Source organism: Mauremys mutica, chromosome 1 (genome assembly GCF_020497125.1).
Source record: "Mauremys mutica isolate MM-2020 ecotype Southern chromosome 1, ASM2049712v1, whole genome shotgun sequence".
NCBI lineage: Eukaryota > Metazoa > Chordata > Testudines > Geoemydidae > Mauremys > Mauremys mutica.
In genome coordinates, this window is record NC_059072.1 from 328,254,483 (window position 1) to 328,270,196 (window position 15,714).

The window sequence follows — 15,714 nt, forward strand, 5'->3', positions numbered from 1 at the left end:
GCTAAGAGTATTGAATAGTGATCCCCAGCTCTTATGGAGTGATTTTTATCTGTAGATCCCAAAGCGCTTTTCAAAGGCGACAAATATAATTATCCCTATTTTACCGATGGGGAAGCTGATGCATAGAGAGATGAAATGACTTGTCCATGGTTACCCCACAGGCCAATGGCCAATCTGGGAAGAGAACTGAGGTCTCCTGAGTGCCAGTCTAGTGCTCTGTATACTTAATTGTGTAGTAGTCTCAGTCCTTTGAGTCATTCTGGCTGTTCATTCCTGGGATTAGTTTCTCCATACCATGCATCAGTGTTGTTCTTTGTGAAAGACTCGAGCTTTTAGCTCTAGAGTTTGGGGGGCTTTAAACATTTCCATTTATAATCTTTTTCTCTTACAGATGTTCAGAAAGGCCTTGGTAAAGATGTTTGAAGCTAAAGAATTGGATTGTGTCTTCCTAGAGACAAACATGAGTATAAAGAAACGATATCATATGGTATATGAATGCATTCCTCTCCCAAAAGAACTGGGGGATATGGCTCCCATCTACTTTAAGGTATTTAAAAAGTGGTTAACCTTCAGTCAGTTCAATGGCTTTCTCATATTACTTTTATTTCTGATTTCTTGAGTACAGCTGTTGAAAAACACATCATTTTTTTGCCTATCAAGGTATAACCCTTGGTGTTAGAATAGCTGGGTCCTATTAACCCCACTTCAGGAACTATAGCAGGGTTTGAACTTCTCTTCACACAGGTGAGCCAATGGAAGAGCTGTTCTTCTCTGTGCAGGGTTCTAATATCTGACACTCTGTTAGATTCCACAAGAAACTGAATTCCTTGCAGGGCTCTAAGGGTTTGCAATATCATTAATTCATGCAGGAGAAACTCAAAACCCAGAACTTGGGTCTTAGCAGGTAAGTAAAAGAGGAAAGAATTTTCAAACATTTTAACGTGTGGGAATTTATACCATAGATGTATCTATGTATTCTATTAGGGCCAAACCCTATGCTCATCACCCAGACTGAGGAAGTGGACTCAGCACTAGAGAGGTCATCTGGGCAGGTGTGGAAGGAACACTACTTCTCCATTTCACACTGCAGAGTGCCAGCAAAGCTGCTCCACGTCTGCTGCTGCAACTCAGGGGCTGCCTTAGCCTCCACACTGCCTGTGTCCCAGCTCTGTGGGGAGCAATAGGCAGTGAATGTGCATAGTAGCAGCTCCAGTGCCTGGCTGTGCTCTCTTCTTCCTCCATACCAGAGGAGGTGGTCCCCATGGGCTCATCAAGAGTCTACTTCCCACAGCAATAAACAGCATATGGAGTCCTCTGTGCCTGCAAACATGGATAGTGACTTGCTTCTTGAGTTTTTTTTTAGTTCCCCTGGAATGAAATCACATTTTGTTTTGTTTCCAACAATGTGTAACAGTCAGTCTGACTAATGCAGACACAGTAACTTGCTTTCACCACATGTGAGATTTTTCATCTATTTGGTTTCATTAAATATCAAACTAGATGCTATTAAACCTTTCCCTTTAAACACTAAAAGGAAAGTAATGCACAAGATCTAATACAGAGCTATTTGAACATAACTTTCATTATCTTTCAGGTGTTTCCACTATTAAAATACCTGGCAACTGACATTTAAAATGTAGGTGCAGTAGATTCCATTTCCATACTACGAGAGCAGATGCGTAGCATTAAAAGTCTTTGAATGCTAGTAGCCTTCTAAGTTGGATTCTACTGCAGAAAAGAACAGTAAAATTTAATGAACTCATAAGTGGCTTTTAGTTTGCATGGTGTTAGGAATGTGTGACCCATTACTTTTTTATTCTCTATTAAATTGAAAGTTCTTGTTAAAGATCATTTGTTAGGCAGAAGTTAGGTTGTGGTTCTAAAACTAAAGAAGTAAAAAAAAAAACAGAATTAAATGAAAATGTGAACATTACCCACTATTTCTATAAAACATTTACATTCTGAAAATTGCAGAAATGTTGCCAAAAATAAAGCTACTTCCTTAGCAGAGAAATTATTGGTATTCAAATTGCATAGTATACCTCAAAATGTACTTTATTTCATTAAAAAGTTACTTTGCTATGTGAGGGGCTGTTTTCATATTTAGATACAATGCTTTTACAGAAAGCTATCCTGGAATCTGATGAAGAGTGGTCCATGAACAAGAAGTTGATTGATCTTTCTTCAAAAGATGTCAGGAAGTCTGTAAGTACTTACGCTCATTTAACATTAAATGTTTGTATGATCAGTCAACCTCTAAATCATTGTGTATCTCAGAGAGCGAGAGAGAGAGACAGACCAATTAGGTGAGAGGATCAAGTCCCATGGAATAAACACAGATGATGAAGACATGGTGGGTATTAGCAGCCTGGTCCAACATCCATTTAAGTCAATGAAAAGATTACCATTGATTCCAGTAGGCATTAGATTGGACTCAAAGTACTGACTGAGATCAAATTGCTGGCTGCAGGCAATTTCCGGCACTATATCATTGTAAACAATTTAAAAAATTGAAAGGAGAACCTAAGGGAGGTTGGTTACTGGGCCAGAAAAAATGTGGTTTAATTTTTGTGTGTGCCCAGTATGGACTACTGTCCTGTTAAAGTACATATTGTGGAGATGTCAGGTATAAATATCAACCCTATTTTTAAAAGGAGAGAAAAATATTGTATCCATCTGTACAGCATTGTACTGAAACACATCTTCATATCGGGTAGTTATTAAAGGAACAATGCCAGGTGTTTTAGATTTAAAAACTGGCCTACCTTTACTCCTGTTGAAGTTACCTTTTAGAAATCCATGAATTGAAGCTGGGCTGCACCAGGCAATTTTGGCACACATGCGCACACATCTATGATGTTAAAAACACATAGGATCTATTGTGTGTTACTATGTAATGGTACATTGCATGTCTTCTTAAGATATATATAGTTTCCGCAGCAGCAATCAGTTTGTGCGGGTTGGAAAAAGATGGAATCAGAAGATGAGACCTTCAACATTAGTCCACTTTTGAGGCAGGTCAGTTTTTAGACTAACAACCTTGAAGATGTCCCTTTAAATGAGGAAAGTGTATCTAAGCATGAAATGTTACACAGTTGAGTAATTTTAACATTTTCATTTCTGTCAGTTCACTGCAGGACGTGAGCCTCCTTAGATCTTATATCTTTCCAGAGCTTTCTGTACCCATTCTTAGTTTCATAAAGTATTCTGTCTGCTTCATTAGTTACCTTGTCTATTCCTGACAAAACACCTATCTCTCCACTACTATTTTCTTTAATGCAGTTGTTTCTTCTCTTGTTAAAAGCCATTCATATTCTTTATTGTCCTGTTGTTATTTTTTCTGTTTTGTGCTGATACCATGGATTTTGTATGGTCTCATTAAGCCATGGTATTTTAGTTCATCATATCCATTGATTTGGCTTCTTATTTCGTAATCCATCTTTTAGCATTACCAACTCCATAATTCTTAGAATGTGTCACAACACAGGGTCTGCTCAGTGATCTTATTGAGGATCTTTGTTTCTTGAGGACAGGGCCAGCTCCAGCTTTTTTGCCGCCCCAAGCGGCGAAGCTGGGGGCGGCGGGCGGGCGGGATATAAAGCCCCAATCTGCAGCACTTCAGTGGCAGCTCAGCTACGCCGCTTCATTCTTCGGCGGCAATTTGGCAGCGGGTCCTTCGCTCCGAGAGGGACTGAGAGACCCGCCGCCGAATTGCCGCCCAAGACTCGGACGTGCCGCCCCATGCACCTGCTTCCTTTGCTGATGCCTGGCCCCAGCCCTGCTTGAGGCATCATATTGCAGGAAGGTTGCCACAGATTGTAGACTTTTTTTGCAGTGGTTGATTGTTTCCATCTTTCTGACTGCCATTCAAGCTCTTTATCTTGATTCTCTTCCCTTTTATTATATCTAAGTGACCCACCATGTATCCATTAGTTAGATAGAGCCATAGATTTGCATGGTGTTTTAGACAACGTAACTGACAGAGCTTACAATCTAAAACAGATCTTGCAGTGGTAGATTATTCTTTACTTTATCCCATCTGTGTTTATTCAGCAGATATGTCTAACAGCATATTTATTTTGCTCAGCCTGATTTAAAAACACTTTATCAACTATAGACCATGCGTAACATGTCTTTAGAGGGCAGTACACTGTATACCTAGGGTGAAATCCTGGCCCTATTGAAGTCAGTGGCAAAACACCCCTAAAGTTTATCAAGTCCTTTAGAGCCTAGTTTCTAGAAAATTGTTTTTAATAAACTGGGATTTTAGCTGTGATGATTTGCTTCTTCTCTCTCCCCATTACATTTTCCTTCTTCTTGATGTCTTGTATAAGATAATATACATGTTCAATTTGTCAGGAATAAATTTTAAGGGTTTTTTTGTCATCCTGATGATGCTCTTTTCTCATTAGATTAAAGTTCTTAAAATCCTTATGATTGATGTGTCTGTATAGTGCTAGATTATAGTTATTTATCTTTTGAAGTAGTTAATGGTATATTATGAAGAATGGTAATGACAAAAATCAGCTTTATTTATTGAAAGACACTATTGTAATGAATTAATGCAGTCTCACTTTTGAGCAGGAGATTGATAATGGGTAGACAGAACCAAATTCAGTAGTCTAAGCACTGCACTGTCTCGGTTTTGTGACATCTCTACCTGTTCAGCCCAGAATTGGTGATTATTGGTGGGTCTTATGCTACCACATTGCACTGGATGTTCATATGTAAGTCATTATTGACTGTCACCATAATATATTTCCAAGGGTTTCAGATGATGTTTAACAATCCTATCTTCTTTCTTCCTAGCTACTCTTCATCACTGAGTACAATAATAGAGCTGTATAATTTCCACTATATTGTAAAATGATTCTCTGTGCTTTGAAACACTTTTTGTCAGTGTCTTATATAGTTTTACTCCTTTGTTTGGAAAGCTTATGCTCAAATAAATTTGTTAGTCGCTAAGGTGCCACAAGTACTCCTGTTCTTTTTGCAGATACAGATTAACGCAGCTGCTACTCTGAAACCAGTTCTTTGTTTGGGTGGTTTATCAGTGCTGCATAACCATGAATGAATCTCTACCTATAGATTGGACTCCTGTTCTTTTTAAAATCTTCCACATTTCCATATCCCACTTCCTTTCTTAAACTAAACATGCCCCAAGACAAATTAATCCTCTTTCCTTTTTATACCCTCTTCTCTACCTATCCCTCTTCAACCCCTTCCTCAAAACCCACTTATTCTGATTACCGTGGTGTAGCCGTGTTGGTCCCAGGATATTAGAGACACAAGGTGGACGAGGTCATATCTTTCATTGGACCAACTTCTGTTGGTGAGAGAGAGAAACTTTTGAGCTTACACAGAGCTCTTCATCAGGTCTGGGAAAGGTACCGAGAGTGTCACAGCTAAATACAAGGTAGAACAGATTGTTTAGCATAAGTAGTAGTTATTCTAAGAGACCATTCAAGGTGAAGGGCCCACTAACACCTATGCAAACATAGGACAAAAGCCCCCCTTTTTACAGATTTTTGTAATGAGCCAGAAATCTAGTGTCTTTATTAAGACCATGATTTTTACTGTCTAGCAAAGTTATGAATTTAAGCTTCCAGGCTTGTCTTTTGAAGGTGTTATACAGGTTTCCTTTGAGGAAGGACTGAGAGGTCTGATACGGAGTGATCATTTTGTAAAAATTGTTCACCCTTATCATTAAACATTTACAATCCATATTGGATGGGGACCGCATCCTGAAAGAAATCTTCCCAAGCCCCCTCTTCTGGCCTTCAAACCCTAGGCCTCGCCAGGCTCATCAGAAGCAAGCTCCCCACAGACCAGGACCCACCAACTCAAAGCAGCACCAGAATCTACCAGAACAACAGATGCAAAATCTGCAGAAGTATCTCCATTGCTATTATGATCAGTACACCAACACCCAACACACCTTTCAAAATCCATGGGTCCTACACATGCCTATCACAATCTGTGGTACACCTCTACTCTAATATAACGCAGTCCTCGGGAGACAAAAAATCTTACCACGTTATATCCAGAGGTGAAAGTAAGCCGGGCTCAGGTGGGGATTTAAAGGGCACGGGGCACCACACAAATTCAGATATAACGCGGTAAAGCAGCAGGGCTCGGGTGGCGCTTAAAAGGGTCTGGGGCTCCCCACTGCTTTACCACGTTATATCCGAATTCGTGTTATATCAGGTCACGTTATATCAGGGTGGAGGTGTATATCTCATCCAGTGCATTGAATATCCCACTAACAACTTTGTGGGCGCAACCAGGCAATCACTATGTTCTCAAATGAACTCACATAGAAAAATGAAAAGACAAAAATACCATATCACCTGTAGGTAAACGTTTTTCACAAATTGATCATTCCATATCTGACCCCTCAGTCATCATTCTCAAAGGAAACCTGAGTATGTTTCACAAACTTGATGAAGATCTCTGTATAAACTCTCTCTCTTACCAACAGAGCTTGGTTCAGTAAAAGATATTACCTCACCCACCTTGTCCCTCTAATATCCTGGGACCAACACAGCTGGAATGGTACTGCATACAACAGTCTTAGAGTATGTGTTAACTACTTTCGCTAAACAATCTTGTATTTAGCTGTGAGACTCTCAGTACCTTTCCCAGACCTGAAGAGCTCTGTGTAGCTCAAAAGCTTTCTCTTTCACCAACAGAAGATGGTCCAATAAAAGCTATTCCTTCACGCACTTTGTCTCTCCTTTATTTTGATTAATATTTTTTACCACTATCCTCTATGGCTCTTTGCTCCTGCCCTGGTGCTATACTATATAAACCAGCAAACAAGAAATATAAAAAATCTTTATGGAGTCTGCTTTTTTGGTACAACAGTGTTCACCCATCGGTTGTATACCTTTTCCATTGCTCACTGTCCTTTTTCTGGCTTCATGCCTATTCCCCCACCTTTACTTGTGTTATCTCTCTAAGCTAGAGTCAGATGCTAACTAATTTTAATGCAAGTATAGAGGGAAATTAGGTCTTCTCCCAGTCCCCTTGGCATGACCACATCAGGTCTAGCTGTATCTTAGGTGTGGGTCCTGTGTGGAGAACAGAAGCTGCTCTGTGGATGTTCCCACTAGGGAGCAAATGTATGGGTGTTGTGATTAGTGAGTGTATGGAGCCTTGACTACCCCCACCTACATGGTGTACAGAGAATATGGCTGGGTATGTGGGAACAGCCCCCTTCCCGAGGGCTGCATTATTTTACTTCCTCCACCCTCTTCCCTGAGCCAGAAGGGATCACAGGAGGAATTGTCATTGAGAAAGACTACTTCTGGATAGTACAGCTTACTCACCAACTCTCTTCATAGGTGTTAAGGCTATTATGGTCAGATAATCTGACCTCCTACATAGAATCAGAGAAACGTAGGGCTGTAAGGGACCTTGAGAGGTCATCAAGTCCAGTCCCCTGTGCTGAGGCAGGACCAAGTAAACCTAGACCATCCCTGACAAGTGTTTGTCAAACCTGTTCTTAAAAACCTCCAGTGGTGGGGATTCCATGACCTCCTTCAGAAGCATTTCGAGAGATGAACTACCTTTAGAGTTACATAGTTTTTCCTAATATCTAACCTAAATTTTCCTTGCTGCAGCTTAAGCCTATTATTCTTGTCCTGACTTCAGTAGACATGGAGAACAACTGATCACCATCCTCTTTATAACAGCCCTTAACATATTTGACGACAGTTATTAGGTTCCCTCTGTCTTCTTTTCTCAAGACTAAACATGCCTAGTTTTTTTTTTAACCCTTCATCATAGGTCAGTTTAAACCTTTTATCATTTTTATTGCTCTTCTCTGGTCTCCAATTTGTCCACATCTTTCCTAAAGTATGGTGACCAGAATTGGACACAGTACTCCATCTGATGCTTCATTAATGCTGAGTAAAGCAGGACAACTGCCTCCTGTGCCTGACATACAACATTCTAGTTAACTCCAGAATATTAGCCTTTTTTGCAACTCATTCAATTTGTGATCCACTGTCACCTTCAGATCCTTTTCATCAGTACTACTGCCTAGCCAGTTATTCCCCATTTTGTAGTTTTGCATTTCATTTTTCCTTCTTAAGTGAAGTACTTTGCACATGTCTTTATTACATTTTTGTCTTGTTCAATTTAGACTACTTCTCCATTTTGGCAAGGTTGTTTTGAATTCTAGTCCCATCCTCCAAAGTGTTTGCAAACCCTTCTAACTTGGTGTCATTCACAGATTTTATAAGCATACTCTCCACTCCATGATCCAAGTAATCAAAGTATTGCATAGTACCAGACCCAGGACAGATTGCTGCGGGACCTCACTAGAGAAGCCCTTTCAGTTTGACAGCAAACCATTGATAACTACTCTTTGAGTATGGTCTTTCAACCAGTTGTGCACACACTTTATACTAAACAACAGAGTCTCCTGTGGCACCTTTAAGATTAACAGATGTATTGGAACATAAGCTGTTAGTCTTAAAGGTGCCACAGGAGACTCTGTTGCTTTTTACAGATCCAGACTAACACGGCTACCCCTCTGATACTTTATACTAATTTCATCTAGACCAAATTTCCCTAGTTTGCTTATGAGAATGTCATGTGCTTACAAATGTATTGTTTAATCAATTGTTTATATAACACAAGCCATATAATTTCAGCTAGTAATTGCTGTGCCAAACCAGTGGCATTGGGAACAATTTTTATAGTGGGGGTTCTGAAAGCCATTGCGCAAAACAGTAAACCCTGTATATGATGGACACCAAGCCAGAGGGTGCTGCCTCATCCCCAATGCCCCTAGTTCCAGCACCCCTGTGCCAAACCCATAATTTCTGGTTGTGCTAGAGTAGATCTTTTGACCCTGACTCAGGGCCGAGCCTGGGGACACAGTCTAGCCCTTAGCTTGAAAGCTCTTTGAGTCAGGAACCTTGGTGGTTTTGGGTTTTTTTGTTGTGTTTTTTAAATAAAGCATCATGCATACCAATGACATTCTGTGAATCATAACTTAATGTAATTTCACCTTTAATGTTCTGGTTTTCTTATCCTAGACACCAGAAAGTACAACCAGTATATACTCATGGAAGCCAACTACTTTTTGCATTTAATTTTCCCAATTCAAGTAAATCCAAATAAATGTTTCCATCTAATTTCTCATAGCCTACAGTACTAACTCCCCATATAGCTCTAGTTACAGGTTGTTTAGATCATTTCTTTAGGCAGCTATCAAAACCCAGGATTTTTAGAAGTCTCTACTCCAACATCCCAAAATCAGTGCCCTAGCCGGTAGGTTCTAAAGCTCTAGGTACAAGGACCTACTTTTAATTTTTGATATTGTAGTGCAGAGCATACTGCTTTGTTCTGGTCAATAACTTTTGTTCTGTTATGTATCACAGTAGGCCTTATGGTATCATGTGAAGTTACTGTGCCTACAGCTGCGTGTCAAAAGAGCTGTATTATTCCTAGAAACACTGATCTCCTTGACAGGGCAGGTCTCAAGAGGTCATTATAGTAGTTTATGCTGTCTCCACCAACTGTTTTAGGTTTTTAGCCGTGAAAACACCCTGATCTTTTATGTATTGATAACTTGTAATGAAGTATTGAGGGCTCATTAAAAAAAGTTATATATTTTCTTTTAAGTAAAGATGACAGGTTCCAAGAATATGGTGAAATAAAAGATGAACTGATCAATTTATGTATGCACTCTACAAAATAAGTTCAAGGACCCAAGAAGTTCCTTGTTTTATAATTTATATGTATATAGCGCACTAAAATTAACGCTTATTATTATAGTGTGAATAACAAGCAAATATAAAAATGATTCTTACCTACTCAACGGGTTTACAGTCTGAAGTCAAAGAGAAAACAGACCATTGTGGGGCTGGGAGTGTGGCAGGACAAAGGCTTATAAAAGGACAAGGATATCAATTCTGGGAGGTGAAATTTTACTTGAAGAACAGGAGGTAAAAGTCTGATCTTCTATAAATGTGAACAAAGTACTTTTCAATACAGAACCTTCAGCTCCTGTATAGTTTTCATGGAGGTAGCTCTGTGGTGTTTGGATGCTACTCCGTAGTTCTGTTACTGTTCCTCGTACAAACTCCATTCCAGTCATCATCCTGTTTCCACAGGATTTCTTCATTGTTGCTTCCATGTTCTGTGCAGTGAGGGAATACTGAGGACTTGGTGCATCCTTTTTTGTTATTTAGCATGGTTTCCATTTATTTAAGCCATGAAGATGAGGAAATGTTACTAGGAAGCATTATTACCTGTTTCAAAACAATCAGAACCAATATATCAAAGCTTTGTTTCATTTTCTAGATACAAACCTAAATTTCAAGGATAAATGCTTCTAACATAACATAATTTGTTTTCCCTTTCCCCCTCCTGGCATTTCTCTTATATTATTCCTCTTTGATAACTACAGCACTAAATTGGTTATGGGAGTGCAGTGCCAGAACAATTTGTAAAGCAAATTTAAATTTAAGTTAAAAATAATTCAGGAAGAGTTTGTGAGCATACCCACATTGCAGGTTTAGTTGTGTACATTCCTGATCCATTTAAGTACTGAAATATAAATACATGCTGTTGATTTGCATAGCAGTAATGAGAGACAGCATAATGAGATTACAGTTTTCAATTTAGGGCTCATCCTTGATATAGTGTCTGCTGTTGATGGGTGAAGTTTCCACTGCAGTCAATGGGAGTTATGCCTGCTTACTCCATAGCTGAATTTGACCCAGTATGTGGAAGAGAATTAAGGAGACTCTATCTGCGCTTGTCTCTTGCTCCTTTTGGAAGGCTCTGGTCAGGATTAGGACGAGAGGTAGAAGTTCTCCCCCTCACTGCCTTCATAGACTTAAACAGGATCCACAGAAGGCTCCTAAACATAGACTAAAAGACCAACCTTACCCACATTAATTATTGGTACTTTAAGAATCAACTGTCAACTTGATTTTTTTTTAAAGTTGACGTCAGTGCAGGACTGTGTTCAGTATTCAAATATTCAAGTTTCTAATAACTCCCTTTAAATGATTTGTCTTAAACATTTTTTTAAAATGTCTTTAAAACAATCAGGGTTTTTCTGCTCTCTTGATCTTGTTTAGAAAGTTTTTTAGGCAGGCCTGAAAACAAGAATGCCAAACATCCTAAGGAGTCTCCCTCTTCCACACTCTCCTTTGTCTCTGTGTGCACACATCTGTCTGGGTGCTGCCTATTCAGTTTCACTTTCAGCCTTATTTGCTGCTGGTAAACACCCTCCTGCAGGGCTAGAGAAAGTGTGCGCCAGTGAGCTCCCCCCAGATCAGGGCATGAGAGTGAGGTCATTATGCTAGTCACGTGCATGAGACAAAATGTGCTGATGACCTAAGCAAAACAGTGCAATTCACACAGAGTGCTGTTAAATGAGAGAAGCTATAAAAAGGGAGAAACCTATTTTTTCCTTTAATCTCTTTCAGTATGTAGTAATCTGAGAGGTTATTTGTAACAACAGCAGGTCAGAATTTAATTTACAGGAGCAAATGTGATTTGTCAAGTCATCACTGGTTTTTAAAGCATTCTAGAATTTGTTGATAAGCGGACATAATAATTCCATGGGTCAGCTATTGAATAATTCATCTTTTTTAATTTGCTACTGTATTTTAACAAATGTCTTAATCAAAATTTTTCTTTTAAGTTTAGTTTCTTATAAAAGGATCTCTAGCAGTAATGGAAAATAACACAAATATTGAAATAGCCACATAGTGCAGGCTGCTCAAGAAAATTTAACAAAGATTGTAAGCAATGACAGTTGCTATATGCTGTAGTATAGACCTGTATACAGTAGGACACACTATACACCACTACCTCGATATAACGCCACCCGATATAACATGAATTTGGATATAACGCGGTAAAGCAGTGCTCCAGGGGGTTGGGGCTGCGCACTCTGGTGGATCAAAGCAAGTTCAATATAACACAGTTTCTCCTATAACGTGGTTAGATTTTTTGGCTCCCAAGACACTGTTATATTGAGGTAGAGGTGTATATTGAAGCCATATTAAACAACTCACACAGTGTTATCACTCATAAATTACCTGATTCGCTATTATCAAAATCACATCCTTACACAAAGCTATATAAAGCCTACCAGGAGAAAGGAAGAACTTTTTGTTTAACTTTTTGGAACTGTTTTCAAGTAAGACGATGCAATCCCCTTTTTCCCTCTTCCAAGCTCATTCTTTACTTAATAGTTTTAAATGTGACTTTAAATGCTTCCCTGCAGATGATAATTTATTTTGTAACATACATCAACTTACACCCTCCATGGGAATTCTTACTTTAAAAAAAATAACAGAAACCCCCCCTGTGTTCTATATCATTTTATTTGAAAGCCATTTGTAAAACACCACCCGTGATAGTTACAAGGCATTTGGCCTGGAACAGAGGAAGTATCTGTGAGTTTGAGACACAATAACTCCTACCATCTATCTATGCAGGAACATGCTCAGCAATGAGTAGAGATAAAATAGTGTGCTGCCATGAAGCAGCAATACTCCCCTTATAACACCATAGCAACTAATGAATCTTTCAAGGGCACCTCTCCCTCTGCTCCCAGTGAAAATTCTTTTAGTGGTATCTCTTGGCCGGCTGGCCAATTCATTGCGGGCTCAGTGAACTATGAAAATCTCCCCTTCAACAGGTTAGTCCATCATTTCCATAACTTGTGTAGTGGGACTGTTCCAGCACTCTATCCCTGCCTTTGTTTTTTCTACAAAGTTCTTTTTTTCGAGGTATCAAAATGGCCACCAATAAAGTTACTAAAATCTAGAGCATTTGTCTTTACTGCGTCATACTCTTCATCCAATGCAATAATTTAACTCGCAGTCCTGCTTCTTAAATTTCCCCATGCTTGACACAACTATAGTCCAGAAGATAAGGAAATCTCTGCTGCTGATGGTTCTCTCTTAATACATATATCTCTCTAAACCAGTCTCCTCTCCATCCCTTCAATCTCACCACATTTGATGTTATAATCTTCTTCTCTGCAGTTCCTGCCATCTGGATTCAACTTTCCTGAATCACTCCATGTCATAATCTCGCCATCTATTTTCAAACGTCTCTTCTTCCAGTTTCTGTATCCTGTTCTTTTCTTCTTCATTTTTTTTAACTCTACAGCTAGATTATTTAACTGTATAAAAACATATTTTTGTGATGCAGCTTGTATGAAAGATGCAGTACAGTATGGATATGTCTACACAGTATTTTGGAGCAAGCCTCCTAGCCCAGCTCATCAGAGTTGGGCCAGTGGGGCTTATGCTAGCACTCTGAAAATAGTGATATAGACAGTGCTTTGAAATTGTGGCTTGTACCAGAACTTGGGCTGTGAAGCTAACCCACCTCCCAAAGTGTCAAGAGCATGAGCTACAACCCAATCTGCAACTTCAAAGCGCTGTCTATAATAGCTATTTTTAGAGTGCTAGCAGGAGCCCACTGCCCCGAGTCAGGCAACCTGGGCTGGAGGCTCGCCACGGAATGCTGCGTAGATATATCCTGTACGGCCCCAATCCTGCAAATACATACGGGCATATTTAACTTCACTTACATTGTTAGTCCCATTGACCTGCCGAAGTCTTTGCAGGATCAGGGCCTAAATTTCTTCTGTGTTAATACTGACTGCCAACTTTAAAAACAACTTTGACTTGTAATAAATTGTGGGGCGTCTTAACTAAAAACAGCCGTTCTTTTGTAAGTACAGTCTATTCAAATATTTAAATGCATGTTTTTTGTATGGATTTAGATTCCTAGAGGCTTGCCCTACTTCTCGGTGGACTTCGGCCTTCAAGGAGGCTTTGCTCATGTAATTGAAGATCAGCACAAGTTCCCTCATTATTTTGGAAAGGTATTGATGTGTACGAGTCCAAAACACCAGTCATGTATTGAATTTTCTGTATCAGTAACTAAATCAGACCTCACCAACACGGAGTTATTTTAACATACTTCATCACAGTTTACTAGATGGTAGTAGATTTTCTACGCAATGCATTGGGATTTAAGTCACATATGTGAGAACCAAAGGCTAATTGAGGGGGATCTTGTCAGGCTTTTGGGCTGACTGTCTGATATCCACCTTCATCCTCAAAGGTTCTGAATCCACATTGCTAACTGAAAGAAGTGTGATTCAGTATCAGTTTAATAAATTGTATTAAAACTTTTAAACAAAAATAAAAGCAAGAGTACACATCACCGGAGCTAACCTACTGTTCATAATGAAGGCTATGGTTATGTCATGGAGGTTCAAGCTGTGGCAGGGGGAACTTCCCAGAGCTCTGAGCTGTGGCAGGGGGCCCCCCCAGACCTCCAAGCTGTAGCGAACCCCCCTTCCCCCGGAGCTCCCAGCCCGTGCAGGCAGTTCGGGGCCCTGCAGTTCCCAGGTGCCTGCCCAGAGCTCTGAGCCATAGCAGGGACCCCCGCAGGTCCAAGCCACCACAGGCAGCCCCCGGAGCACCCAGCTGTTTTGTGCGGCAGACGCCCCTAGAGCGCCCAGTCACTGTGGGCGGAAGGTGGCCCCCGGAGGTCAGAGTACTGGCGGGGGCCCCCCGGAGTTCCGAGCTGGGGCAGGGGGCCCCAGCAACTCCCAGCCACCTGTCCTGGAGCTCCCAGCTGCTGTGAATGGCAGCAGCGGTGGGTACTGAACCCCCCCACTCCTCATTTTGTCAGGGTTATTTTTAGTAAAAGTCATGGACAGGTCATGGTCTTCCATGAATTTTTGTTTATTGCCCATGACCTGTCTGTGAAATTACTATGGCAAAAATTACCATGACAAAATCTTAGCCTTATTCATAATACTAAACTAAACTAAGAATAAAACAGAGCAACTATCAAATCAAGGTCAAATCAACAAGTTAGTCTCAGTATTGAAGAGGATTCAAATAATCAGATTACTTCATTTATCAGATTAATACAACAAATAATCCTTATAAATTCTAAGAAGGTGGCTGTCCATTTGATTATAACTTCAACTAAAGAATTTCACCCAAGTCAATTGAATCTATAAGTGAGACCCGTTTGATATTTTGATACTGAAACTAAATTATCTAATGCTAAAACAACAACCTACAAACCAATTACTAATTGAGAAGACCTAGCAACAACAAGCCACTCAGCATTCATCCATCAGCAAAATTAATCCATGACCATATGTCATCATTCTTCTCACAAACAAGACAATTTAGTAATCTTTATATTTGGAAGCTAGGCCATAAGTCAAACAGCTTGTCTTTGAAAGTTTCATCTTGATAGAAAAAAATTTCTTTAAGAACCTTTCTAGATGAAATCCATTTAAAAAATAAAAAGAATTCAAGTTTGTATAACATCTGTACTCCCCTATACGCTGTTTCTCTCACACATAACTGATAATATTATTAGGAGTTATGTGGTTAAATCCCTGCACGCATATGCTTAGAATTTATCGAATTGTACGAATTGCAATAAGAGCTTATGTTTTTTTATTAAGCCACAGTAAAAATTTCTTGGAAGAATCAGTAATGAAAAACCAAACTATAAGTGGACTTGGGGAATAATTTAATCTTTTTTTCAAATATTGCTATGAACAGGGGGAGCCTGTGAATTTCTGGGCTACTTAAATCACTTGTCTACTTAAATCACAAACTTACTAATACACCCACATAGCCCTAGCCGTGATCCTTTTAGCGTGCATTTCAATGCTGTACCTTA

General features: G+C 39.6%; 1 protein-coding gene across 2 annotated transcripts in view; it reads left to right on the plus strand.

Annotated features, from left to right (window-relative positions):
- CWF19L2 (CWF19 like cell cycle control factor 2) overlaps positions 1–15,714 on the plus strand; it is a 164,409-nt gene that overhangs the window by 146,861 nt on the left and 1,834 nt on the right. Inside the window, exons 15-18 of one of the 2 annotated variants that reach the window (XM_045018576.1) lie at positions 392–547; positions 2,125–2,205; positions 2,922–3,018; positions 13,778–13,880. In XM_045018576.1, coding sequence (XP_044874511.1) covers positions 392–547; positions 2,125–2,205; positions 2,922–2,987 — 303 coding nt within the window. In that variant the 3' untranslated portion in view covers positions 2,988–3,018; positions 13,778–13,880. Of the gene's footprint in view, positions 1–391; positions 548–2,124; positions 2,206–2,921; positions 3,019–13,777; positions 13,881–15,714 lie in introns of those variants that run through there. The other variant, XM_045018566.1, reaches the window with a different exon arrangement.